The 26,932-nt window shown below is 34.4% G+C and overlaps 1 protein-coding gene across 3 annotated transcripts; it reads right to left on the bottom strand.

The window, feature by feature from the left end:
* COPS2 (COP9 signalosome subunit 2) lies at nucleotides 1-26,833 on the bottom strand. Of its 3 annotated transcripts, XM_036843016.1 has the most exons (14): nucleotides 26,734-26,774; nucleotides 20,952-21,011; nucleotides 15,348-15,461; nucleotides 14,603-14,680; nucleotides 11,947-12,072; nucleotides 9,930-10,040; nucleotides 9,734-9,811; nucleotides 7,678-7,852; nucleotides 6,160-6,338; nucleotides 5,994-6,046; nucleotides 3,221-3,318; nucleotides 1,948-2,030; nucleotides 1,376-1,434; nucleotides 1-752 (listed from the first exon to the last, which is right to left on the bottom strand). In XM_036843016.1, exons 2-14 carry the CDS (start codon nucleotides 20,979-20,981, stop codon nucleotides 608-610), a joined length of 1,329 nt encoding a protein of 442 aa, XP_036698911.1. In that variant the 5' UTR covers nucleotides 20,982-21,011; nucleotides 26,734-26,774; the 3' UTR covers nucleotides 1-607. The 3 variants fall into 3 exon arrangements, with proteins under 3 accessions (XP_036698911.1, XP_036698908.1, XP_036698909.1); XM_036843013.1 differs by lacking the exon at nucleotides 20,952-21,011 and having other exon boundaries at nucleotides 26,734-26,833; XM_036843014.1 differs by lacking the exon at nucleotides 20,952-21,011 and having other exon boundaries at nucleotides 9,930-10,019; nucleotides 26,734-26,833.
* Nucleotides 26,834-26,932: the final 99 nt, after the last annotated feature.

Raw genomic sequence — 26,932 nt, 5'->3', positions numbered from 1 at the left:
TACAATTTCTGAGCTGCACTGTTTATTTTGCTGCTTGAAACCTAAGTGACAGTATGCCACTATAATTATGGGGTTTCATCTAAACCTTTACTACACTGCAGGTACAGAAATATACGGACACATTTTTGGAGAACTGACATTTTGCAAAATGCAGCAAACATTTTAATTTATACATGAGAAAAGGAAGTGTTCAAAAGGGTATGCATTTCAAGTTATTGCAGGTTATTTGTGAGAGAATTTCTGCAGGTAAAACATGTTTAAATTTAACCAACAGTAGCGTGTCAGTGTATTTAAAATCATGACAAAAATCTTCTCTCTGGTCATGTTGCCCATGACAAATTACTATGATGTTGTATGTTTTAGGGCAAGATGTCAATACAGCATAAATCCCACGGCATTTTGGTTTTCTTCTGGAGATTAAAGCTGTTTTTCTTGGGATAAATGCAGCAGCAAAACACAAACCAGTTGATCAAAAAAAGCACTTCTGCCATAACTCCAATAATTTTCGGGACACATCAACCGACAGTAGTTTTGCCATTCCCAGTTCTTTTAAGGGTTACATCTCTGCACTGTTGCCTTAAGTATGTCTGTAAAAGCTTGTTCTCTGTTAAGCCAGTTTACTGACTACAGCCTGGTTGAGAGAATTTAGTTGGTTGGTCCATTTATCTAGTGCAGTATATCGGGCACCACCCCTCTTCTGATGATCCAATTCAAGGAGTTGGTTGACTTGATCAATTCGGCCATGAATAGTGCTGGAAATAAATAAATAAAAGAAGATATGTCTACAAACCATTTTCACTAAACATATCTTCTGGACTTCATAAAATAGTCACAATATCAATAAATGCAAAAGAAAAAAGCTGCTGCCTACACTGAATGGTTGAGTTCAGCATTAATTTAACATTCACTACCTTATTCAAACTTTAGACAGAAACCAGATTTCAGCTACCTTTCACCAATTTCATTGAAAGAACCAACAGGCATATACTTACCCAATTAATCAAGAGCAAATGTAATTTGTGAAGCTTTAAATAACATACTGCCTTTAAGAAAGATACAATTCCCAAACTATTATATATCACACCTTAAACTTTAAAAACAAAATAATACTATCCATTAAATAATTCTCTAGCTGTATATGGGCCATATACTGAATGAGAAACCTTTTGAAAAGTCTTTGAGAACTTTTTCAAAGATCATGTGCTTAATATGATCATTCATTTATAAAAAGACATCACACACATATATCTCTTTTAATAGAAAACCATAGCCAGAGAGTTTTATGGAAAATCAAGAATTCAACTGTTACCTTTGCCATCATTATTCAAACTTTATGTCCTAAACATTTGGTGGTACAAAACAGTCAAGTACTTACTTATCCAATATGCACTGCACCAGCAAGCTCTCCACATCAGCTACATCTATGTTTAACTCCTAAGACAAGAGACTCATTATAATTCTACTAATTAACTTTTTGAAAGACTTTATGATTTTATATAATTATTCTGATTTTAAATTCATTTCTACCACTTAAAAAAGAAAATTTAAAACAAATTTCATTATCTGTTCAAAATACTTCTGAGAAGACAGGTCTGATAAAATCCAACTTGTTAACTTTAAAAGTATACCCCTGCTATAATTTTATTGTGGTTGGGGTTAGCCATACATCCATTATATATTTTAACCACTTTCTCTCCTACAATTTTCTCTGAGGCTGGAGGAATCTTTAAAATGAAACTTAATGATTCCTTATTTCTCTTTTCTTTTAACTCAATTTATGCCAGGAAAACAGAAAAATTCAAACTAAAAGGAAAAACCTTAAGTTATGCTGTATTTTAAAACGTAGTATTACAAAATGTTAACAAGAATTACTCTTTTAAATAGAAGATAGGTATACTGCATTTATAACTACAAATTATAAATATTAAAATCAATGAATAAAAGTACCTTAGAAATAAAAGGAATATGTATTCTTGTGTAAGGCTTAATTAATTTTATAAGCACTTGTGTTCTGATGTTTCGCAAAAGCTCTGAAAGAAAAAAGTTAAAATAACACATTTGTATTTACTAGTTTGTATATCTTTATGAATCACTATGTACTTCTAAGTTATATTAATTAACTATATCATTTATCTTCTCAAAATACATCTTTCTTTCTAGCAAGAACATAAGGTATTTGTGTCTAAAAACATCTGGGTTCAACAGATGCACAGTACAATTAAAGGCTGCCTTTCACGTAATTTTTTCTTGTTCCCACCTCCCTGATTTTGCTCATGTTGTGATACTACTTAAAATATCCTCTTGCCTTCTCAATAATACTTTACTGCTCATCATTTCCTCTACAGTTTCCTCTTTCAAGAAGCTCTAATTTATACCCGCCAAGCTTCCTTATTTTATGCTCTCTCAAAACCTAGAGCACTACATTTTATACAATGATTTTACAATTTTCCCTAATTCTTCATGTAAGTGTCCTTTAAAAAAATAGATAGGAGTTCATGCACAAGACTCCTACATTTTCTATGCCCACAAAATATAGTATCATTCTAAGTCCAAATAGAACTTTAAAAATGTCTGTTGAATGAAAGAGAAAGGAAGGTGAGGAACAAAAGAACATTACTTCTAATCTCTGGATTTTCTTAATGCATCTGGAATTTAAGAATTTGAATAAGTTGTTCCAAATGGTTATTAAAAACCCTCAAATAGCTCCATAACAGGTAGGAACACTGGAGGTATAAGTGGTTCCAGAACAAAGAGATGACTTTTATCTTTGTTAATCAGAACTTATTAAAAATCTCATACGTTTGTTGGTACAGTGTTAGCCTACGTTTTCAAAGTAAGAGCATCTCAGCATTACCAGTAACAGGCTGTTTTCAAAGCTTTTGTTGCCAAAAATAAATCCTAAAAATTAACTTTGAACTTCAACATCAGTAATAAACACGCAACAGTATCTAAATTAGAATAGGAAGGTAAAAGGGACAGTCACCTTAAATGAAATGGACATGATATAAGAACTTGATTACATTAATAAATGAAATTGGCTAGTGATTTCTTTAAAACAGCTTTATAATTTTAAGGAATATTCCATTCCATGACAGCATTTAGAAACATTTCTATATTTTGCAATAAACAGAAGAAAAACAGCTTAATTCCATGTAGCTCCATTAAGAAGTACTGTTTGACAGCGACAAAGAAAGTAACAATTTCAGCAGAAAGAATATACCTTCGATGTGTTCCCTTATGAAAGGATCATCCATGATGTTGCTGTGATTTGTTTTTAGAATCTTTTCAAATTCAGTGATGTCATTATTCTGATAGGCACTAACAGAAAAAGAAAAGCATAAATTTTGTCAAACATGAAGAAGTCATATATTAAATCAGATAATCCAAAGAGCCTATTTCTCAATTTTTATATGCAAAAATCTAAATTATATTATAGTTTCTGTCATGGAAATTGGAATTAAACACACACGTATCCTCCTGAAAATAAAATGAATTTCCTTTTTAATGCTTTTGGTTTTATAAAGGAAAGATAAATTATATCTTTTGGGGTTATAATATTATACTTATACATAGCTAATTAAAATCTTCTCTAAATCTTGGTATTGCTAAGAATTGACAACAGTTTAATAACTGTTTAATGCTTGCTGCTTTTAGGTTAAATTGTGCGTTTAATCCCTAAGAAACCAGGTTTCATGCATACTACTGTATGGAGGAGTTTGGATATAAGACAGAATATCCTCTCTGAAGGTTATTCAGAAATGCAGCTTCCTAATTTTTATCTTCTAGAAAGGTACCAGCAACTGCCAAAACTTCTTAAAGGGAACATGTGATTCTCAATTCTCTCTAGCCTTAAAATTCCACTGAGCTATACAGCAGAAAGATTGGTGGCAGATAATTAGTGCCAAATGGGATACACACACAAAGTAGAGAGTGATGGACACTGCTGCAGAAGGCCAAAGGCTGATTTACATTCATGATTCTCTGAGATGTCTACTATCTACTCTCGGAGGCACTATGGGGATTGCTAAAGGTGCTGAGAAGGAAGAAGCCAACCTTCTGGATATGGCACCACTGTCTGCTTTATATGTAAGACATATCATCAGCCATTCTGCACGCCCTCTGCTGTGCTTCCATCTGTTGGGTCGCAATGTAACTTCATGTTAGGGACAGGTGATTCAAGTGCTTCAACAGGAATTATTTTCCTCTATTCTGCTGGCAACTGACTAGGAAGATAAAATTAGGAAGCATTACTTTTCTTACCTACCCCAAATATATTATTGTAATATATAATACTATAGGAGGATATATTCAAATAGTGAAAACACTTGCACACACATATATTTTAACCAAAAGACATTCTTCCACTATTTAAGTGGCTTAAAAAAAAAATCTTACACAAAATGTGGGACACCACAGGCCACTTCTTTCAAAATTTATCATTAAAATAAGTTTTAGCGTTCCAATACAGACGCTTCACTAGAGTAAACTGTAAGACGTAATAAATATACAAATATAGCCATTACTTTTTAAAGGTCTGATAAATCAGTACTTTAATCTATTTAATGCATTTAACCAATTTAATTTCAACAAAATATTAATGTCTAGGGCAAAATTTTCCCTCAATATTTCTTTAAGAGTTTTAAAAGTTAAACTGTTGCTTAGCAATTTAACTTAATAAACATTTTTTTAAAGTATTATGAAGCTAACCTCTAAACGAATAATCTCTTAATGTGGCCAAATGTAGGTAGAATACACTATTTGAAACAAAGATGGAGAAGCCTCCTTTCATAACTAAAATCAACTTAATTCAACAAATATATATTAAGATAAACTAAAGAAGTAAACAATAAAAAAGAAACTGATTTTTTAATGTTGCAGTTTAGGTTTTTTACCCCCTAACCATTCGTAGTCCACTTAAAATAAAATCTTTCTTATCTTTTACAGCTAAAATTAAGGTTTCAAACAAACAAAAAGCCCAGTAACTTGTAAAAGTCATAGCCAAATAAAAACAAAGTAAATGAGGACATTTTACATAGAAGCTTAAACAGTATTATGAAATAAGCTATTCTCTCCAGGTATATAAAATTTATATGTAGGTGACTCATAATTTATAGCCTAACAGTACTTTTTTAAATTAAAAAAAGACTATTAAGAGAATGTCTGGTCATCTAAATTACCTACATGTACCTGAAAACAAACAAAAAAACCCAACCTTACCCCATGTCCCTAACTACATTCTTCCTGTCTTGGTACTCAGCCATACAATCTAAACAATGGACTTGAAACTTAATAAGTTCCTCAGTTTTCTATAAAGAAAGCCCATTAAAGCCTAGGCTCCATCTATTCCTGGCCCAGAGGAAAATTTTTCTTGCTCATTGATTTCTTTTACCAAAACAGGTCTTTTCTAGGCTCTTTGCTTGGTTTCATTTTCTTTAATTTTGTTTAATATTAATTGATTATGGCAGGTTTTTCAGTCATTAGCTATAATTAGTCATATCTTTCTCCACAAAAGGCAACAATAAATCCTTAGATTTCTTACCAGTATGACACCTCTGCTGCTCCTTACGTCAGAAATTTAGCTGAGGCAAATTTATTTAAAGTGATTTTTAATCTTGTCAATTAAGAAAATATACAAGTAAAGAAACTGTCTTACTGAAAATTCTTGACTAATATAGACCAATTCATAATTTCATTTCGGATTAAGGCAGGTAGAAACTGTAACACTGTGAAATTGTTTTAAAACCTCTACAGCTTTCTACTGAAAAACAGTGTGTGTACACACTCACACAGATAATGAATACTTATAAAATCTCGTGACTAACAGAAACAGTAAAATAAATGACTTCAAAAATGTCATCAACTTTGGTATACTTCAAGACAAAATACAAGAGAGCAAACATTGAGTATTAACTGAATTCTGAAAAGTTCTCTCCTCTCTCCTATTTATTCACTGCTTTAAGGTAATTTACCTTAACTGAAATATTAAAGCTTACCTTACTAAATTCGTCATTGCTAGAATTTCTGGATCATTTTTGTAAGGTTTGGCCTAAACAGTTAAAAAAAAAAGAAGAAGAATTAACTATGTATGTACAAAGAAAGAATACATTTATTTTCACAAGGGATAGCTGATAGAAATGAAGAATTAGAGCACAAACATACCTCCTGTGAGTCAAATGGATTTATTCCCGATTTCATTAGCATATTTGCTAAGACCAAATATTTTAAGCAAGTGGTTCGTCTTGGACTTCCCGATTCATCATAATTCTTGAAGGCTTCAAAAAAATCAGTGTGTGCCTTTTCAAATTCACCTTCTCTCAAGTGCATTTTACCACCACATTCTGTAAAGAATAAAACAGGAGAAAAGAGCACATTTTCAGTTCTGTAATAACAAGATTGAACACTTTATAAAAATCAAATGAAAACTATTTCAGTGCTTCCAGTCTTTTAATTCTATATCTTGAAATAGCTCCTGAAGTGTGTAAAGGGCACATACTTTAATTCTTAAAAGCAAGCTCTTCATTAAACATCAGCCAAACAAGCATTTGCAAATCTTTATTCTCAGTTGAAGTAGAAAGTAATTTTATCAAAACTACAATGAGGTACCACCTCACACCAATCAGAATGGCCATGATTAAAAAGTCTACAAATAGCAAATGCTGGAGAGGGTGTGGAGGAAAGGCAAGAACCCTCCTACACTGTTGGTGGGAATGTTAAGTTGGTGCAGTCACTATGGAAAATAGTATGGAGGTTCCTCAGAAAACTAAAAATAGAATTACCATATATGATCCAGCAATCCCACTCCTGGGCATATATCCAGAGAAACTTATAATTCAAAAAGATACATGTATCCCTATGTTCACAGCAGTTCACAGTAGCCAAGACATGGAAACAACTCAAATGTTCATCGACAGATGAATAGATAAAGAAGATGTGGTACATATACACAATGGAATACTACCTGGCCATAAAAAAGAATGAAATAATGCCATTTGCAGCAACATGGATGCAACTAGAGATTATCATACTAAGTGAAGTAAGTCAGAAAGAGAAAGACAAATCCCATATGATATCACTCATATAAAATAAAGCCAAAAATGAACATATCTACAAAACAGAAACAGACTCACAGACATAGAGAACATACTTGTGGTTGCCAAGGGGGAGCGGGGAAGGAGGAATGGACTGGAAGTTTGGGGTTAATAGAAAACTATTACATATAGAATGGATAAATAACAAGGTCCTATTGTACAGCACAGCACACTATATTCAATATCCTGTGATAAATCGTAATGGAAAAGAATATAAAAAAGAATGTATATATATGTATAACTGAGTCATTTTGCTGTACAGCAGAAATTAACACATTATAAATCAACTATACTTCAATAAAAAATAAATAAATCATTAAAAAAGAAAGTAATTATATATATATATCATTATAATTCAACAATAGAACTTCTGATGGTGAATTTTTTTTAATAATATCTTTACTGATGTAACTTTTACACAGACAAAAATTCATCCTAATTCCCTTCTAAGACTAGATCATTTCTTTGACTTCACTACTTTGCCTTTTATTTTCACTAAAACAAACCACCTTCAGAGTCATTCAATCATATGTAAGGACACCTTGATATCTTCCCATGACACTGCCCACCCTTTCCAAACCAAACTTGCCTCTGATGACTCCCATGATCAGTGGATGAGGGATGGCAGACTTGATGTGAAGTGACTGTTCATAGAGTGCTTTAAGTTTTTTGTTATTTTTCTGTGCCGTGTACATCTGAATTTCCAAAGCATATATTTCTAATAACTGTGTGCCTTTTTTCAGGTCATCTTCTCCATCATCAGTCTAGGAAAGCAAATAATGAACATTTAGTCAAGACAGAATTCAGAGTCAACCTAGTGATTTTTACTTGAGTTACCCTGAGAACCTTACACTTATAATACTAATTCTGTGGGAAAATGCATTACAAATTTCAATTGGGACCTAGATTACTAAGAACATGACCTTCAATGGCCAAAAAGGAACCCATTTTCTAGTCATTTTTGTATTTCCTAGTCATTCAATAGGAAAAAAGTGGCCAGAGGTATTTTTTTATGTATAAAAGTTGCAATGTTTTGTTTTATCTAGGAGATTATGAATGGTCTTCTCCAAATCTTCACAACTACTTCAGATCCACTGATTCAATCAAAAGCACTTCCCAAGTGCCTTCCTAGTGCCAGGTAATTTAAATAAGCCAATGTCCCTGATCTCAAAAAGTTCACAACCTAGAAGACCAATCTGTCAACAGATAAATTATAATATAAATGATAATAACTCTAGTTAAGTATGAACCAAGTGCCAAGAATGGAAGAGAAAGGACTAATTCTCTTGGGGGATGTCAAAGGAATAACAAAGGTGGGGAGATTTGAGTTCGACTTTGAAAGATGACCAACACCCCACAAAACACAGGCCATGAAAAACAGAATATGGTCAACAGTCAGATAATCATAATATCAAGCACTGACATACACAAAGCCAAAATTTATTATTTATTGGGTCTTCCAACTTAAAACTTTCCTTTATTTGTTATTCATTAACGAGTCACAACCAGACTAAAAAATATGATATGTAAGACAATCTGTACGTTCAGATTATTATGCATCTCTCTATGCTTTAATGTTATTTACAATCCAGATGGCATTTTCCTTATGTTCTGAAATAAACCAAGCAAAAACTTCCCCAGAGGGCTTTTTCGTATTCCTTATGTATATATTGTAAGACTTTTTAAAATTAGAAATGCCTTCTCAACCATTTTCATTTCATGTGGAAGTGAACACACAGCTGGTTATGTATCAGACTAAGCTTTCCTTAAGAATGTATAGATAAGAAACAATCCATAAATGACTGATCTGCCTTATAAACCAAACCTATTATGAAATATAAAACATTTTCCTGTTCTTAAAAACTAAAAAAAGGTAAAATTATTAAATGAAAATATCTGCAGATGATTTAGAACACTTTTCTGATTAACTTTTTACCCATTCACAGAAATAAAATATATAATTAAAATAAGAGTACATGGCATTGAAAGAGCATAAAAATATTTAAAACAGTATTTCTATATAATATTTAAACTAATATCAAGTAACTTACTGATCAAGACAAAAAAGGAAATACAAAATTACAGCTCATATTTAGAAAGTTATACAGGTGTACTGTCCAGACCACATGGTTATCCAAATTTAAATTAAATTAAAAACTCAGTACCTTCATCTCACTAGTCATGTTTCAAGTGCTTGATGACATGTACCTGATGCTACCATATTGGAGAGCGCAGATACAGAATGTTCCTAACATCATATGAAGTTCTATGGGACAGTGGTGTTACAGAGGATTCATACATGAAAACTAGAATGTAAAATATCTTTATGATGTATGTCTATAATATCCTTTCCAATTTTCATAGGGTACATAATTAAATATGAAAGGCTTATTCTTAGTATTAATGACTGGTCTGTTCATTTATTGATACCTATGCCTCATTCTACAAAGATAAGGATTGAAATTAGGACTAGGAGGAAGAAATGTAATTCTCAGAAAAAATTAGCTTTCTGGTAACTTATTTTCCAAATTTTATTTTTGCAATGATGCTTGAACAAAAACATCCCTAAACAATGTTTCAAATTCAATTTTTTCTTATGCTTTTTTATTATGAAGAAATATTAAGAAAAAATAAAAGAATGCTACCTGGCAGGACTGATGTAACTGGCGTAAAATTTTTTGAAGCTTTCCATATTCCTCTCGTTCTAAATATAATTTCCCCAGCTGTAAAAAAATAAAATTATTAAAATTAAAAGATTTCAACAGAAGGTGCATCTTTATAGAGTTTATCAAGGATACCTGCCCACTCTTCAAAAGAAAAAAATGTAATTATAATTGTTACCTTTGTATTTGTCTTAAACCACAGTCTGTCATTCTTAGCATCTTTCAAAGCTTCCAGTGTTGTTTCATAGAATTCCTGCAGTAAATCCATCTGACATAAAAAATCAGAATTCTATAATTGTAAACAGCAAATTTGTACCTGTTAATAAAGTTAATTTGAGCAAACTAAAAGTGCATCTTTGAACTTTAATATACATAAGATACACTATCTGTATCTTACTGAATGTCTGTGACAGTCCACAAAATTAACAAAACCTTAGCAAAGTACAGACCAAATTTACAAAAAGTGCCAAGATGTGTTTTTATGCGTTAAAAAAAATAAAACCCAGAAAATGTCTAATGCTCTAGTAGTATAGGTTTGTCCTTTTCAATGTAATAACTTGTTCTATATTAGCAAAGTAAATGACATGCACATAGAACTAGGTGTGCTGTTTATTATTAATAGTATATATCTTATGCACTCAACTCTTACTTGGTGCCTACTATATGGCAAACGCTAAGTAAGTTGTTAAAGAAACAAAGAATAAGCCTCTTCCCTCAAAAATTCTTCTATAAATGCCACTAATCAATTAACTGGACTATAAGCTTTTAAGTTACTGGTAAACTCTTGGAGTTGAGTGGAGGGAAAAGTCTAGCACAATTTTAGCTGAGTCTAACACCATCAGTTCATAAGTCCAACTTTTTTAATGGAAATTGCTGTTTCTTTTGCATTATGATAAGCTCCTCTGTCCCCCTCCCCCCCGCTTCTGGCTATACCTTTGTTTGAATACCTGATTCTCTAGGTCTCTACTTAACAGGATCAAGAGGTAAGAGGGCTATGAGAACAGGAAAGCTTGATACTTTCAGAAAAGGTTGCCTATTTATTCACGACTGCTGATCGCACAGTAAGTCAAGTGTTGCCCAACTATTATCTATACTTACTTTCAAAAAGACAAAAAGCTTACATATAATAGCATGAAGCAACACACAATCTTAAAGTTTTAAATTACTTAATCCCCCCCCAATATCTGGCATACCATTTATGAATAATGTACAAAAAAATGTTTTGATAACACTCGTTTGTGAAACTCAGAAAATATTTTTCCACTTAAGAAAAGCCCCCTGATATTTAAGAACTCTAGAATTAGTGCCATTAAGTGTTAATGTTCTGAACATAAGTTTATCTTCCTCTATTTCCATTACATATATTTTAGATATAAACAGTAAAAATAAACTGCCTCAAGAAATAAAAACAACATTTTTAACAGCAGAAAAGACAGAATGAAAGACACTGATTCTGAGATGAACATTTTTTGAGTACGGAAAGTTATCAAACGTTCTAAGAAATGCTACGTGATAGAGAAAATACTTCTTGTGCTCAAATATCATAGCATAAGAAAGCTGAAACTTAGGACTATGTTGCTTAAAAGAATATGAACAAACAGTCCAATTAAAAATTACCTCAGCAATAAAATAATCATTGCTTTTCTTAATAATCAAAGACTAGAATAATGAAAGCACTATCATTCCCCATACCCACTGTAGTTTCATCATCCATCATCCACCTATTCTTTGTAATAGTAGCACTTATTGAATTGAACACCTAATGAGTAATGCCGATTACTAATGGATATGAGTACAGGTTCTCCTCACAAGGATCTTTATCTAATCAAATCTACACAAACCACCTATGACTCACGGCTCAGGGTGGCTAGATGAAGTGCTGATGAAGTTTATTAGAAGGAACTGTGATAGTAACTGTATGGGAGTCTAATATAAGCCTGCAAAAGTTGTATGCAGATTGTTAGTATCTGAAGATGATATTTAAAGAGATTAAGCTAGGGTTATAATCTTTTAATATTATACAATTAGTACTGCAATCAAGAATAAAATACACATTATTTTTAAAGCATACTAAAAATAAAAACGAGCATAACTGCTTAAATAAAACCTCTAGGCCTTAAAAACAAAACAACAAAGCCCTTAGTATAAATGATAAACATATTGATAAGCACTAAGAGGGAAAAACAGAATCTAACCTGCTTGGAAGTGGAGATATAATCAAGAATAGAATTAATGGATTTTTCAGAATAATTTCTTGTGACCGCACTCCGAATATAGGTCAATAGTTGTTTATATCTGTTCATCATTTCTGGAAAGTTTGTCTGTGAGGGAAGAAAAACGCATTACTAGGTACATATTTATTTACTAAGATATATACACATGATTAAGATTATAGTACATATTACTAGCTAATTGAAAAATAATAGTTTTTCAATAATAGAGAAACTATATGACAGAAACATTATAAACATCTTAGCTTAAATTTGAAATTACTAGATTACTCAGTAAATGAATCAAATTTTTGAAGTTAGGCTTTGAAAAAGTATCACTTATAGATTTTCCAAATTTCAGATATTGTTCCTCACGGCACAACAAGCACATTTACTTAAATCACAAAAACTACTAAAATATTCATAAACCAAAAGATAGAAATAAGTCCTACTTTTCAAATATTCTTTCCTAAAAATTTACCCCTTCATCAGGAAGCTCTCTGATAATAGTTATGTATTTCTTCTCTCCCTATTACTGGCAGGCTCTTATATTAAAATGTGAAGTGAAAGAATCTCTTCAAGCCCAGGTACTCATCCCACTATCAAGAAAAGTCCTCCCACCTAAGGCTCTACTCAATAGCAGATGTAGCTACTGTTGCTATTCCTTGCAGGACTATTTGCATTACTGTGGTTATTCCAGGAAACATGAAAGATCTGAGGAAATAAAGGACTATTAGTGAAATTTCCAGCACTTAAATATTTTGGCAGAGGGTTCTATCATCCCTCAGAGCATATCATATAAGTCAACTTATGAGTCTAACCTTATAACCTGCATCCACAGTCCCCACAATCTCCAAGTGCTGTTAATCCCTCTCTTTATTGGGATTAACAATATACTCTACTTTTAATCACAGAGGTGGAGCAATGGCAGATATAATGCTTTTTTTCTTGAATAACAGAACATGTAAATTTATTAGGGTGAAGAATAAACAAATGACACTGTAATTTTTCTGCTTATGACTATGTTCTGCCCTGGTATATAGCATGAAGGACAAGAAAAGAAAAACATGAGAAGACTCCCTGAAACGTTCTAAGCAAGTGAATTACAAAAAAGAAAACTAGTAGGGGTAGGTGAGAAGAAACAGATAGAACAATGAGAAAAGCTTTAGCAATATACATCAAACTACTTTCATTTCCAAGTATACCAGCACCACGTGGGGGTAAATAATAGGTAACACCCTCTCAATGAGCCACTAAAACCCAAGTGATAGAACGTATCTCCTAGCAAAATGGAAATCAGAAATATGACTGTCCCAACTTTGAGATTATATCTTGATACTGAAATAGAATTTTAGCAAAAAGTTAGTTTTGACTTCATTTCCTTATGCCACAATAACTTTAAAGCTAATTTTTCAAAAATTATGTTACTGTAATTAAAGATCGAGGGACGATTAGGTTTACTGGTTTTTATTTGCAGTGGTGAACGCACAGAGCAGCTGACAACAAACCTTTCCAACTTTTTACTGCCCAAGAGGACTACACAGAAACATGAGTCCGACTCTGAATCTAACTCAAAAACGAGGCGGCAGGGATGGAAGCTGAAACTACTCTTGTAAACCACAACTTATTCAGAGACGCTACTACAGCAAATAAAAGGTAGAGAAGGAAGGTAGGCAAAATAACACAAAATACAAATAATCCTCTCCTTTCACTTGCTTCCCATCTTGGCTCAAGGTAAAATGGTAAAATCAAATCCTACGGGTGGCATACATTTAAACGGGCTCAAAAACTATAAACGGGGCTTCCCTGGTGGCGCAGTGGTTGAGAATCTGCCTGCCAATGCAGGGCACACGGGTTCGAGCCCTGGTCTGGGAAGATCCCACATGCCGCGGAGCAACTCGGCCCGTGAGCCACAACTACTGAGCCTGCGCGTCTGGAGCCTGTGCTCCGCAACAAGAGAGGCCGCGATAGTGAGAGGCCCGCGCACCGCGATGAAGAGTGGCCCCCGCACCGCAATGAAGAGTGGCCCCCGCTTGCCACAACTAGAGAAAGCCCTCGCACAGAAACGAAGACCCAACAAAGCCATACATACATACATACATAAATAAAAAGAATGTAAGCAGAGAAGAATAGCATTAAAAAAAAAAAAAAATTAAAAAAAAAAAAATTCTAAAAAAAAACAAAACAAAAACAAAAAACTATAAACGACTGCTAGTATGTTAAGATAGTAGATTTCTTTAGGTTTTGGCCCTAATCAGTGGAAGAGGAACGTTTTGTAATAAAAAGTAGAACCTCAGAACTCCTAAATAAACACTAATAGTTTGTTGAAAAGTCACTCTATTAAGAGTCTCATGCTCTACTGACTGAGCTAGCCTGGCAGCGAAAAGTCATTCTATTAATAATGCAGCTAAATACTGCCCATGTATCGAAAAGATAAGTTTTCTTAAACAGAAAACTTTGTATCCTATGCAGAATTTTTAAAATTTAGTACTACTGTAGTCACAAATGAAAAGTAGGCTAAATATGGAAACATATCAACAGAATTATTTTAGAGAAGTAGATATAATGACATTTTGTTGCCATGAGGTTTTTAAGTACAGAATTTCATTAACAGTTTAATTCCTCTCAAAACAAATCTTACCAACTTGAAGTTAATCTTAATCATTTGTTTCAGTGCTTTAAATCCCCATTCTCCTTTTTCACCTTCAAGTTCCAAAACCTAAAAAAAGAAGAAACTTCCAGTATAATTTAATACCATTATTTTCTAATGACACTCAATATCGAAGTTGTAAACTAATTTTACATTATATACATGAAAAACACTGCCCCAAGAACTCTACTTCTCAATGTCATTTTTAATAGGCTTAAGAAAAGAAACCAGCCTTAAAATGCTTACTTAAGGATAAGTGAGCTTATTTTGAAGTTTCTTCATCAAAAGATTAAATAAGAACTACTTCTTGATTATACAATCCCAGAAGTACTTTTTATTCCTCTGAATAATCCGCTGGTAAGAATAACCCAAAAGTTTATCAATAGTAAAGAAATCACACTATTTAATAATGAAACCACACCTGTGTGATTTGTCACCAAAAGACAAAGGACCACGAGTGCAGGGATAATAACTATTGACCAGCATGTTGGTTCTCTTTCTGCCAGAACCATACTAGCTTTTCAGGACAATGGCCCTGCTTTATAGATAACCTGATTGGAAAAAACAAAAGGATAAGCCCTTTTGAAATATTTGCTTTTGCTGCATAATGCAAACTTATTTTACAGGATTATCACTAAGTATCCAAACATATTACTGAGATAAAATCACTTGGAATTTACTTAAGACATCATTTAGAAAAATATAAGACACAGAATCAGCCAGAAAAAATATGAACCTTTTGGAAACTGCTTAATGCTGCTTTTGGGTCATCTTCTTTTAATGCTTTGGAATTATAGTACTGATTTTCCAAATCCACATTTGGCTCAGAGTTACTATCTTCAGAGTATTCCTGTGTGTTAGAAAGAGATATTAAAATGAAGGAAAAAAAGAAAAGAAACTCACACATTGCTAAAATGTGAATACTGTTAAGCGAAAATCCGCACATTTATAAAAAACAAAACAATTTAATTACATAGGTGAAATCCCATTGATATTTAACCATTATTTAAATAACAAGGGGAAAACCCAAAATCAAGTGGATAGCAGAATACAGTAGTCCCTCCTTATCCGTGGTTTCACTTTCTGTGGTTTCAGTTGCTCCATCAGTTGAGGTATGGAAACTGGAAAATTCCAGAAATAAACAATTCATAAGTTTTAAATTGTGAGTCATTCTGAGTAGCACGAAGACATCTCTTGCCATCTCTCTCTGTTCCACCCTGAATGTGAATCATCCCTTTGTCCAGCATATCCCACCTGCGAGTCACTTAACAGCAGGCTCAGTTATCCACTATTGTGGTATCACAGTGCTTGTGTTCAAGTTACCCTTACTGTACTTAATAATGGCCCCAAAGCTCAAACGTAGAAATTCACATATGCCAAAGAGAGGCCCTAAAGTGCTTCTTTTAATTGGAAAGGTGACAGTTCTCAACTTAAGGAAAAGAAAAAAAATGTATGCTGAGGTTGCTAAGATCCATGGTAAGAACGAATCTTCTATCCATGAAATTGTGAAGGAAAAAAGAAATTTGTGCTAGCTTTGCTGTTGCAGAAGTTACGGCCAAAGTGTGTGAAAAGTACTTAGTTAAGATGAAAAAGGCATTAAATTTGTGGGTGAAGGACGTGAACAGAAAACATGTTCTGACTGATGGTAATGTATTATGCCAGAAAACATTGAGCCTATACAAAGACTTCAGCAAAGGGTTCCCTGAAATGAGTGACACCAAGCCATTTACTGCAAGTAAGGGATGGCTGCATAGTTTCAGGAACAGGTTTGGACTGAAAAATATAAAAATTACTGGAGAGGCTACATCTGCTAATGAAGAAGTCATTGTCACATTTCTGGCAAAGCTGAAGGAGTTGATTAAGGACAGAGACCACATTCGTACAACTTTTATTACAGTATATTGTTATAATTGTTCTATTTTATTATTCTTGTTAATCTATTACTGTGCCTAATTTATAAATTAAACTATATTATAGGTATGTATGTATAGGAAAAAACATAGCATATATATGGTTTAGTACTGTCCTCGGTTTCAGGCAACCACCGGGGGTCTTGAACTACTGTAGAATCATTTCTTTCCTTCAGGTCAAAACTATGATTTCCATAGAATCAACACAAAAGCAAATTGTAAAGAAATATTGGTTATGATCTTCAATTCTGAGGTGGTTAACCTTTTGTTGATAATGGAACCTGAGAAAAATCACTGTAAATACTAATCATTATGTAAATGTTAACTATTCATCTTTAGTTCCATAATCTAGTTTTTGCTACTCCCTAAGTCTAAATTTCATTATTCTAACATGGCCTAACTACCCAGGATGGTAATCTATATATAGCAGAGTAGTCTATTACTAAATATAACTATGTTTATAAGAATATTTGCTTTATGTGCATTCCACATTACTCAACAGCTGTTTAGTTATATTAACATACTTTAGTTTTATAACAAATCAAAAATAGTTCCAGGATATGATATTCAATTTAATGATGAGGATTATAAAATATACATAAATTAGTGTAGTAAAAACTATTATTTTAGGAAGAGAGATTATTTCCTTCAGCTAAGAGTCATTACAAAGGGCAAGTTTATGCCAAATTCAGAATTGTGCCTGAAAGTAAACAGAAAAAGACAAGAACAGCTATTTCTAAATCCAAGTACAGGTAAACTTTTTTTGCAGATACTTATGAGAAATTTTGTATTGTCTCATAAAGGCACATGAAAGAAAAAAGGTGCATGAGTGTAGTGTTAGAAAGCTCAAAAATATGTAAACACAAGACAAATTTTTCCTATGACCAGTAGATGGAGGGAGGTGTTTGATCTTAGTATAGAATCAGTTTTAGCTGACCACAATGGCTTTGTAATGTGCGCCCTCTGGAGGATAATTATTTCCTTGTATAAAGATACTTCCTGTGAAACACTGGCACTCTGTCTCACAAATGTAAGATCAGGAATTCAGTTATGCTCAACATATGAAAATCCTCTGGAACACTTCTCTTAGAGTTGGGATCAAATTCTGAGTAGTGCGTAAAGTTCATAATCACTCATTCACTTCCTAACCCTGTAATTTAGGTTTGACTACAATAAAACTGATTAAACTAAAAAAGCAATTAATAAATAATGAACAAGCCAAGTGTATACATCAAATCATGTTATGAGAGTAACGGCTTCTGAGCCAGGTTGTGAAAGATAAATGGGAGTTTGCATGCTGGACAAAACAAGAAAGGGGAAAAGAGAACAGCAGACACGAAACTGTAACGGGAGGTAGCTAAACAGCTAAAAGCAATCATACCGCTGGAACATAAAAAGCCCTTACTGATTCTACCTTGAACATGAATCCCAAGTCCATCCACTCCCCCCCCACCCCGCCACCACCCTAGTCTACCACGCCACTTTCATCTCTCCAGAGACTATAACCTTCCCATTCTCCTCTTTAACTTTCAAATTCCAATCTTCTTAGGGTAAGCAGCCAGAATAATCTTCATAACATGTAAATTATCTCATTCCTCTTCTCAAAAATGGTTTCCCATTGCTCTTAAAATCAAGTTCAAAAATCACCAAAATGTGACTCGATTATGCACCCAACCATATCTCCTGTCAAGCTCTCCCTCATTCACTCTGCTGCAGCCACCCTGGCCTTACCTCACAAGTTGCCAAACTTGTTCTCACCTTTACATGCCATTCCTTTTTCTTTCTACCTCTCTTCATCCCATTAATCACTGCATATCATTACAGCTTAAGCGTCACCTCCTCAGGGAAGACTTGGGAGTAAAGAATCATAGCTATAAAACCTACTCTACACCTTTGGAAATCAGTTCTTCTCAGTTATTCTCTAGTAACTGTTCAATAATATATGGGAATAGCTAGAACCAGAAAATGACTTTTCTGCAACCCAAATCTTCAGAATGTACCCCTCAACTTGGAAGCAAAATATCTTTGATTTACATCTATCACCAAGTCTAAGAATCTGGACTCTTACTCAAAGCCCATTTATTTTTGGTTTCTTGGCCCATAACGGATTAGGAAAAAAAACTGACTAGGATATGAGGTAAGTAGAAGCTGAGAGGCACACACGAGTAGGACACGGAGTTGCCAGAAGGTTAACTTCAATTACTGGAAATTACTGAACTGATTATAACATTGTTGAAGGCAGGAACCTTTACATTTCCTACCATGTCTGAATGTCTCTTGTAGTACAAGACTGACTACCTGCAACTTCTGGGAACTGACTGGCTCCAGCTAATGATATTTCTAACTTCTACATAACTCCCCCAAATCACTACAATTGAGATAAGACTTAATCCAGCCCTCAGCATTTTGTGAATATGTTCTTTTGGTTTTTCATATTACATGGGTTAAGAAGTAAAATGTATAATATTTTTTAAATAATTGCAATTCAATTCTTAAGTGTTACTGCTGAAATGTATAAATACATGAGAATTGGCACAGCTGATACGTTACTGATTGGTTTCTTATAATTAGGCAGTCCTGTGTTATGATCTGCAACACCATGTTGCAGCCTCCATGACATCACTAACCTGTCATTTGCAGCTCAGTGAATCACACCATCAATACAAACTACGCTACAGCAAACTATTCACTTACTACACTGGCATGATTTTTACACTGAAGATATTTTGAGAAGTCTTTAGAATAATTCTTTTGTGTAGAATATCTATTATATATTATTTATATCTATTATTTACACTCAATGATAATGATCTTTAGTATAAACCAGCAATTAAATGTTGCTCAACGAATGCAAATTAAGTCTTTCCCATCAAGCTATTCATGGTCTGAGACAGATATGAAAATGAAACATCAATATAACACAATAAAAGCAGTAACAGAGACACATACTAGGCACAGTGGCAGCTCAGAAGAGGAGTAATCAACTACTCTTGAATGAGTTAGAAGAGGGAAAAGTTACCTGAACCAGGTCTAAAAGTAGGAACAGAAGTTCCCAGGGATGAGAAAAGGCACCGGAAATAAAACAATTAACTATGCAAAAGCATGGAAGCTTGAAATGGCATCGCATATTTGGAAGAACCATCAATAGTCTGACTGGGCTGAAACACAGGATGTGTGTAGAGCTGATAAGAGATAAACTGGATCAGACAGTAGAACTGTACAAGTCTAGCAGGAGTTTAGATCAAATGGAGACGCACTAAAATGTTTTATAGGGAATTAGACCTGTGTTTTAAGAAGAGCCTTCTGGTAGTAATGAAGTAGCCCACTGGATACTCTTACAACAGTCTGGCCAAGACATGATGAAGGTCTGATCCAAGTAGTAGAACAGGGAGAAGAGGAAGGGGATAGAATAAATATATGCGATGTTAAGGATGTAAAATAAAAAGGACACATCATATGGACACAAGAAAGGGGAAAAGTTATCTCTAAAGACTATTGCTGACTTGGTTACACACAGTAACATTAGTCAAAATAGGGAATATAGGAAAAGTATTAAATAAATATTGCTAACTGAATTCCCTTATGTCAGATGAAGAGGTGATAACTATAATTTATAGAAGTATAAATGAAATGTTTTTAAAAGAGAAATTGAAATTTTAACCTACATATTAAGAATGCTTTAAAAAAAACAAAGAATTTAAGCAATATATGAAAAAGCAAGCACTTGAACAGTGTTAAAGGGATTTAAAAAAATCCACTGAAGTTCATAATAGTTCCAACCCACTTACATAATAACTCATGTCCTGACATCTTCCCAAAGCAATTACGTACCCATCTACACCAACCAAATCTATTCTTTCTTCCCCCCAAATATGCCATGCACTTCAACATCTCTGCTTTGGCATACACTGGTCTCTCTGCTAGGAATTCTAATCCACCGCCCCTTCCAACAAACTTCCCACTTTTCTCCTATGATGCTCCCCACCCCTAACAATCCTGAGAAAGGTATTCATCAAGGCTTACCTTGTGATTCTTTCTCCAACTCTTCTTAGCAAAATAAATTTTCTCCTCAGTCATGCTTCTACATGACATGCGTGTCTCTAAGACGGAGTCTTGTGTGTTTGCTGTTCCCACCTCCCCTCTCCCCTCACCTGCCCCACCATGAGCTTCTCAAAAGCAAGAACTTACTTTTACTCATCTTGGTATCCCCAGAGCCTGGTATATTACAAAATGCTCAATAAGTGTTTGCTTAATTGAAATGAAAAGTGGGTGACTGTTCCAAAATAACACAACACACAATAGGCAGGGACAATTTTGACTCTATGTTGGAATGTAGCCACTGCTGAACAGGGTCAGTTTCATAGTTCATGTACTTGTGTCTCTTGCCAATAGAGGTCTTAAGAAATGTGCTCTAGGAAAACAAGACTCACCATCAACAATGCTTCCCAAGGCTTGACCATGTTTAGACAGCTATACTAGATGTTGGGCATCTAGGGCAAAGAGCAAAGTCTCATTATCCTTAAGGATGAGATTTAATCCAAGCCCTAGGTAGCCAACTGTGGTTTAGCCATTCATAAAATTAACCAAACTTTTAAAAATTTCACTCAAGGTAACGGATCCTAATTTGTCAATGGTATAAATGAGAACATTCTTTTATCTGTCCTAAACTTTCAGTCTTCAAATTAAATTTTCCAACAAGACATCATTAAAGTCATTAGACTTGGGCTCTAGTTTTGACTTGGCCACTAATTTGTCACGTAAATTTAGGTAAGTCACTTACACTGGATGTTTCAGTTCCTCTCCTGTCAATTATGGGGGTTGATCTCTAATTCTTGCTGAGATCCATGTGTTCATTTTGGGACATAGTACACAAGTAGAAATTTACTCTGTTGGATATTCATACTTTACAGATTTACATTAGGGGTGAAAAAGTTTATCTCATTGTTAGCACATAAGAGCTGTCTCTCATTACTTATGGGAGATCTTATAATGACATCCTTATCATTAGTTATCCTTGTTTGAACCTCTCTGATTTCATTATATAGGATACACCTATGAGGTAATGCAACAGGCCTTTTAGAAAATACACCCAAACTTGTATTTCAAACCAATGTTCTTTAAAGTAGTAACTTTAAGAGGTGGTGAATTACTGGTACATTATTCCAATTATACTGACATGGATTATTAAGTAACACTTCTGAAATTCTTAAGTTAGATGTTTCCAACCTAAAACAGCATCATCCAGTTTGAGGGCCCAACTTATTTATCAAACCTGACTCACACAATTTTTGACACCTATAAAATGGAGAAAACTTGGCTATAGCTCAAGTTTAAAAAAAAAAAAAAAAAGAAGCTGCACACTGTTTACGACAGCAAAAGGAAACAGGCCAAATTCTCATCAATAGAGAATTGGTTAAATAAAGTATGGTACATCCACGCAATCAGTGCAGCTATAAAAAGAAATAAGTAATCTCTCTGCATAGTTCTATGAAATAATCTCCAAGATAAATTAAAAAACCAAGTGTAGAACAATATATATAATATGCTACATCTTGGTTTAAAAAAGGGGAGTGGGATAAAAATGTGTATTTGGTTACCTATGGGGAGGAATGGGAACTGGGCAAATAGGGAACAAAAATGGAAATTTTATTTTAACATTTCATGTTTTTGAACCATGTGCATGTATTACCTATTTTAAAAAGCTAGATGCTTCAGGTTCTGAAGAACTCTAAAAAATTTTGAGCAATGACAAAAATCACTGTTTGGTGCCCCACCCCCCCTGCCAAGATCAAAGTAAGATTTCTGTTCATTTGTACCCTGTAAACCATCCCCTCTCCCCCCAGCAATAAAATGCAGGTTCACTGTGAAAGGTTTGCAAGAAAGAAACACATTTGAATTTTCCTGACACTTTTCATATTTTCCAGACATTTTTTCTATATTTTTCCCACCCAGCAAAATAAATTTTAGCCCCACCCAATAAAATCATAATATGGATTACATATTTATAGTGGACATGTGTTCACTATGTGCACAGCAATGGTGACCGACTCTTCCTCTCCTAGGTGAGGGTTTTCAATTATAGTGCTCCTCCCACAGGGCAGGGCAAGCAACCTATCCTCCCTCTCTACAGGGACTGAGTGGTTCGAAGAGGGCGATGCAGGCCTAGGGCGAATCAATAAAAGTTCTTCCTAGGGTTTCACTGTTAGAGCTAGCAAGGAAGACTCTTTTGCCTTTGGGGTTATAATACTAGGAAGATAACACATTATATCACAAGATCTTGTGATATAATGTGAAGGCAATTAAGCCAATACAGTGAGGAAAGCAGCCCAGGAAGAGAGACAGAAACAGAAAAAGACCCAGCATCATTATCTGAGCCATGAATCCAGCCATATTTACACTTCCTGGTGACGTGAGCCAATACACACTCTTTTTAGTTTAAGCTAGTGTGACATGTATTCCTGTCCTCCCTTACACCCAAGAGTAATGACTAATTTATCAAGTTTTTCATATCATTGGATATTCTTTAGAAGCATGGTTTGAAATGCTGACATACTTTCCATCACATGGATATATCATAATTTATTATTACCTTATTAGTAGTAATAGTATTCCCGTACTATTGATAATTTAGGGGGTGTTTCCAATTATTTACAATTAAACATGTTTTTTTTTTTTTTTTTGGCCACTCTGAGAGGCTTGTGAGATCTTAATTCCGCGACCAGGGATCAAACCTGGGCCCACGGCAAAGAAACCTCCAAGTTCTAACCACTGGACTGCCAGGGAATTCCCTGTCATGTTTCTTTTAAGCCTCAACTGTATAATCAAACTTCATCTTTGTGAAGACTACATGCAGAATTCCCAATGTGTGTACAGCATAAAAAACAATGGCCCAGACCACAAAAAGTATATTGTTTGAAAATCTGTTCTTAAAGATCCCCAACATTTTGTTTGTCAAGCCTGTAAGTGACTGAGACAACAGTCTCAGAATAAAATAAGCTATAACCTCCAAGTTCCTTATATGTACAATGAGTGACAAGTGAATGTCTTAATATTAAACACACAAATCCCTGAAGCTATTTTTTGCCCCTGTCCTATATTAATCTACTACTTCTTTTTCAAACTGTATATTCTATTCATGTCAATTCAAAAATCTTTTTAAAAAATGGAAGTGTTATATTTTAATTTGCTAAACCATGTTCTAAGGTTCTTTATAACATACATGACATTTGTCTGATCTTGTTAAAGTGTGACAAATAAGAGATTCTGTAAGATATCCTATGGCTAAGACTCTTCTCTCTCCCCCCAAAAAGCAGAAAAAAAGAAGTAAACTTCTAGGGCATTAAAACAGCTATTTATTAAGACAAGAATAACAATACTAGTAAACATTCATTCACAAATCACAACTATAAACCAGACTAGGTGATTATAATGAGGCTCACATTTCAGTAATATACCTAACCAAGTAGAATTAGTCTACCTTTTCAACATTTTTTTTTCTAATAATAACATTTAAGTTCAAATATACAATACCTATAACAGGAACTACTAAAGAATAATTTTTGATATGAAATCAGTCTGTCTTAAATCCTTTCTAAAAGATTATTAGAAGTACTAATCAACTTCATGCTAGAAGGGCTGAACCGTGGAATTACAATACAGTTAACTTATCTATCAAGGGCCTTATTAACTTAATGAATGGCACTATAGTTATTACTTATTATTATTAATTGTTACTATTAACACTATCGTATATAAATCTGTAAAATTACCATTGGATTAAAAGACATTTACCAGTACCGTCTTCTACTTCTCCATTCACTCCTATGCTTAGAAAATGCCTGCTTCTGCCTCAAATAAAAGTCAAAAAGATCTTAGAAATTAAGAGATCAAGCATATTGAATTGATTTCATGTTTGTTTCTTCTTTTTTTAACCAACTTAATTCTCGTTTAGCTCTTGGGCACAAATCATTATTTACTTTTTTTGATAAAACAGTATAGTTTTAGAAACAAATTTTTACCTTTTCCAGTGGTATCCTAACTACCTATTTCTACTAGATTGGGCAAGAACAAGAAGTGATTTAGGGTATTAAAATTTATCAACAGACAACTTATAAAATATATACTGAACATATCTGTAGTTAGGATACTCATGGCTCTTGTTAACATTTTGACTAAAATGAGGTGATGGCAAACTTTCCAACAAACAATACCTTTTTTAATAAAAAAGAAGTTTCCCTAAAACAGCAAGTCAATCCTGACTCTTTAAATTCTAAGAAACAAACAAACAGAAAAGACCCAGGCAAATAACTATTAAAAAACAAAAACAACAACAACTTTTCTTTTGGCAACATGTAAGCATGAAATGGCAACCAGCCCTCTTAATCTTTTTTTTTTAAACATAGTGGCTTAAGGAAATTAACTAAGGAAGTAAAAAATAAATTAATATGATACCTATGTAAGAGATATATGGGGGAGGACTATTTAACAGAATGCTGGAGCGGGGAATTATTATTTAATTGCATGTGGTAGTGTAAAATCTTACTTTTTTTGGTTAAGAAATTTTAAAAAAGGGTTAAAACTACATGTTCAATTTTATATTGTACATGTACTGTAGGCCCTCAAAGGCTGGAGAAACACAGCCAAGTTAAATCATGTATGTTTAATTAAAATCCTTGCGAAAATGAACTGAGTACTTCATGGGACAGTAAGATTCTCATTGTCATTCTTACATTAGAGTCTCACTCATAGTGCTAGTAAGTCATGCATTCAAAAAACTATTGCTTAGAAAACAGATAGGCACAAACATGTAAAAACACTAGTTAAAACAGTTAAAAGAAACCCTTCCGTAGTTAAAAAATACCTGTAATATAAGTAAACATGTAATAAATAAAAATGCACAAAATATTACAAGTAACATATTCTTAATGGACTTAGAGCACTGCCTAAAACTGGCTTGATCTGAAGAAACCAAAATGGAAGGCAGAAATCTTAACTACTAGCAAAACTCTGCGTTTAAGAATTATCAACACCTCTACTATAAATTTCAGGTAATAACAAGCATTTCCCTCTCCCTTTTGCAAATATGCCTTCTTTTAAAAGGGAAAGATTAATTGGAAACGACTATACAAAGATTTACACTAATTCAAAATGATATATTAATATCTTGATAACTCTCCGGCACTTAAAATATGAGACAGACTTCCCTAAGCATCTATTTCATAACTTTACGATAATGCAGCATCACCATAATATACAAGAACCATGCACAAAAACACCCCCAAATAAAAAGCAAAGCCAAGTTGACGCTAATTCTTGGTCCAGATAATCTTTCTTAGTTCCCACACAGGTAATGTTTTTGAATATCAACTTGAAATGTTAGTGAAGTTTTAAAAACCTGTAAATCTGTTCATAAATTAAACCTTGAATCTTTAAAAATCACCATTCAGCTACAGAAATTCGTTTAGTTCTACACTGTTGATATTTTTAACTTTGAATATGGGTAAATTACTAAGTCAAGATAAAAGCCAATGTGTCAATCCCCTTATACCACCCCACCCGCCAAACCCCAAACAAACAAAAAGCAAAACCTCCTCAACAGCTTTTCTCTTTAAACAAGTAGTTAAACTACTTTTTTTAAAGCTAGCCTTGCTCTCAGTTCTCCACTGCACCTTTACCTTAAACCAAAACGGACCCTGGACAAGACTAATTAAGCTCTGTTTCCAGGAGACTCACAAGTGGCTTTTCGCTGTCAGGCCTGGGAGCAGTAAGGCCTCCTAGTTTTCGGACCCCTCTCCCAGCATTTCGCACCCGCTCAATTCAAGTGTGAATAAGAGGGGCCGAGAATGCCGGGCCCGAAAGGGCATCGCCGGGGCCTAGACCACTGCACGGTCCCCAAGGCGGCTCGCGCGGTAGGGAAGAGGGAGGAGGCATAGAGAACCGGACGCTGGAGGCCAGGGGTAAACGGAGGAGGCGCTCGGACTTGGAGCGCAATGCTCGGGACCCCCTTCGCTGCCTCCTTTACCCTCCCTTCCCCCATGCTGGAGAGGCAGGGCCCGGGCCCGGTGCGGGAAGGGGGAGGAGGTAAACTCGTCCTGTCACTGCACCGGGAGAGGCTGGAAGGAGCACATGTTCAACGGGGAAAGGCCGCGGCCGCCTCGGCCCCTAAAGCCAGAAGCCACCTCCGGCCCCAGAGTTCTGTTCCCTGCGCCTCACCAGGTCGTAGTCCTCCTCATCATCGCACATGAAATCATCCTCCATGTCAGACATCTTGGCTGGGACGGGGGGGGGGAGCGGGGGAGGAGAAATTGGAGACAACCTCCTCCCACAATCCTCCGCGGCTCAGAGGCGTCACTCCCAGCTTCTCCTCGTCTTCCCGTCGCACTTAGAGGAGCTGAATGTTTCCTGCCGGAAC

The sequence above is a fragment of the Balaenoptera musculus genome, chromosome 2, assembly GCF_009873245.2.
Source record: "Balaenoptera musculus isolate JJ_BM4_2016_0621 chromosome 2, mBalMus1.pri.v3, whole genome shotgun sequence".
Lineage (NCBI taxonomy): Eukaryota > Metazoa > Chordata > Mammalia > Artiodactyla > Balaenopteridae > Balaenoptera > Balaenoptera musculus.
This window is presented reverse-complemented; position numbering and strand designations above follow the sequence as displayed.

Excerpts from the sequence above, each read along its gene's own strand:
- COPS2 (XM_036843013.1), bottom strand. The coding sequence starts at position 26,787 with ATGTCTGACATGGAGGATGATTTCATGTGCGATGATGAGGAGGACTAC. Across the intron at positions 14,681-15,347 it reads CATTAAGCAGTTTCCAAAAG|GTTTTGGAACTTGAAGGTGA; the intron begins GTTCATATTTTT and ends TTCTTTTTTTAG. Across the intron at positions 2,031-3,220 it reads CATAAGGGAACACATCGAAG|AGCTTTTGCGAAACATCAGA; the intron begins GTATATTCTTTC and ends TTTTTCTTTCAG.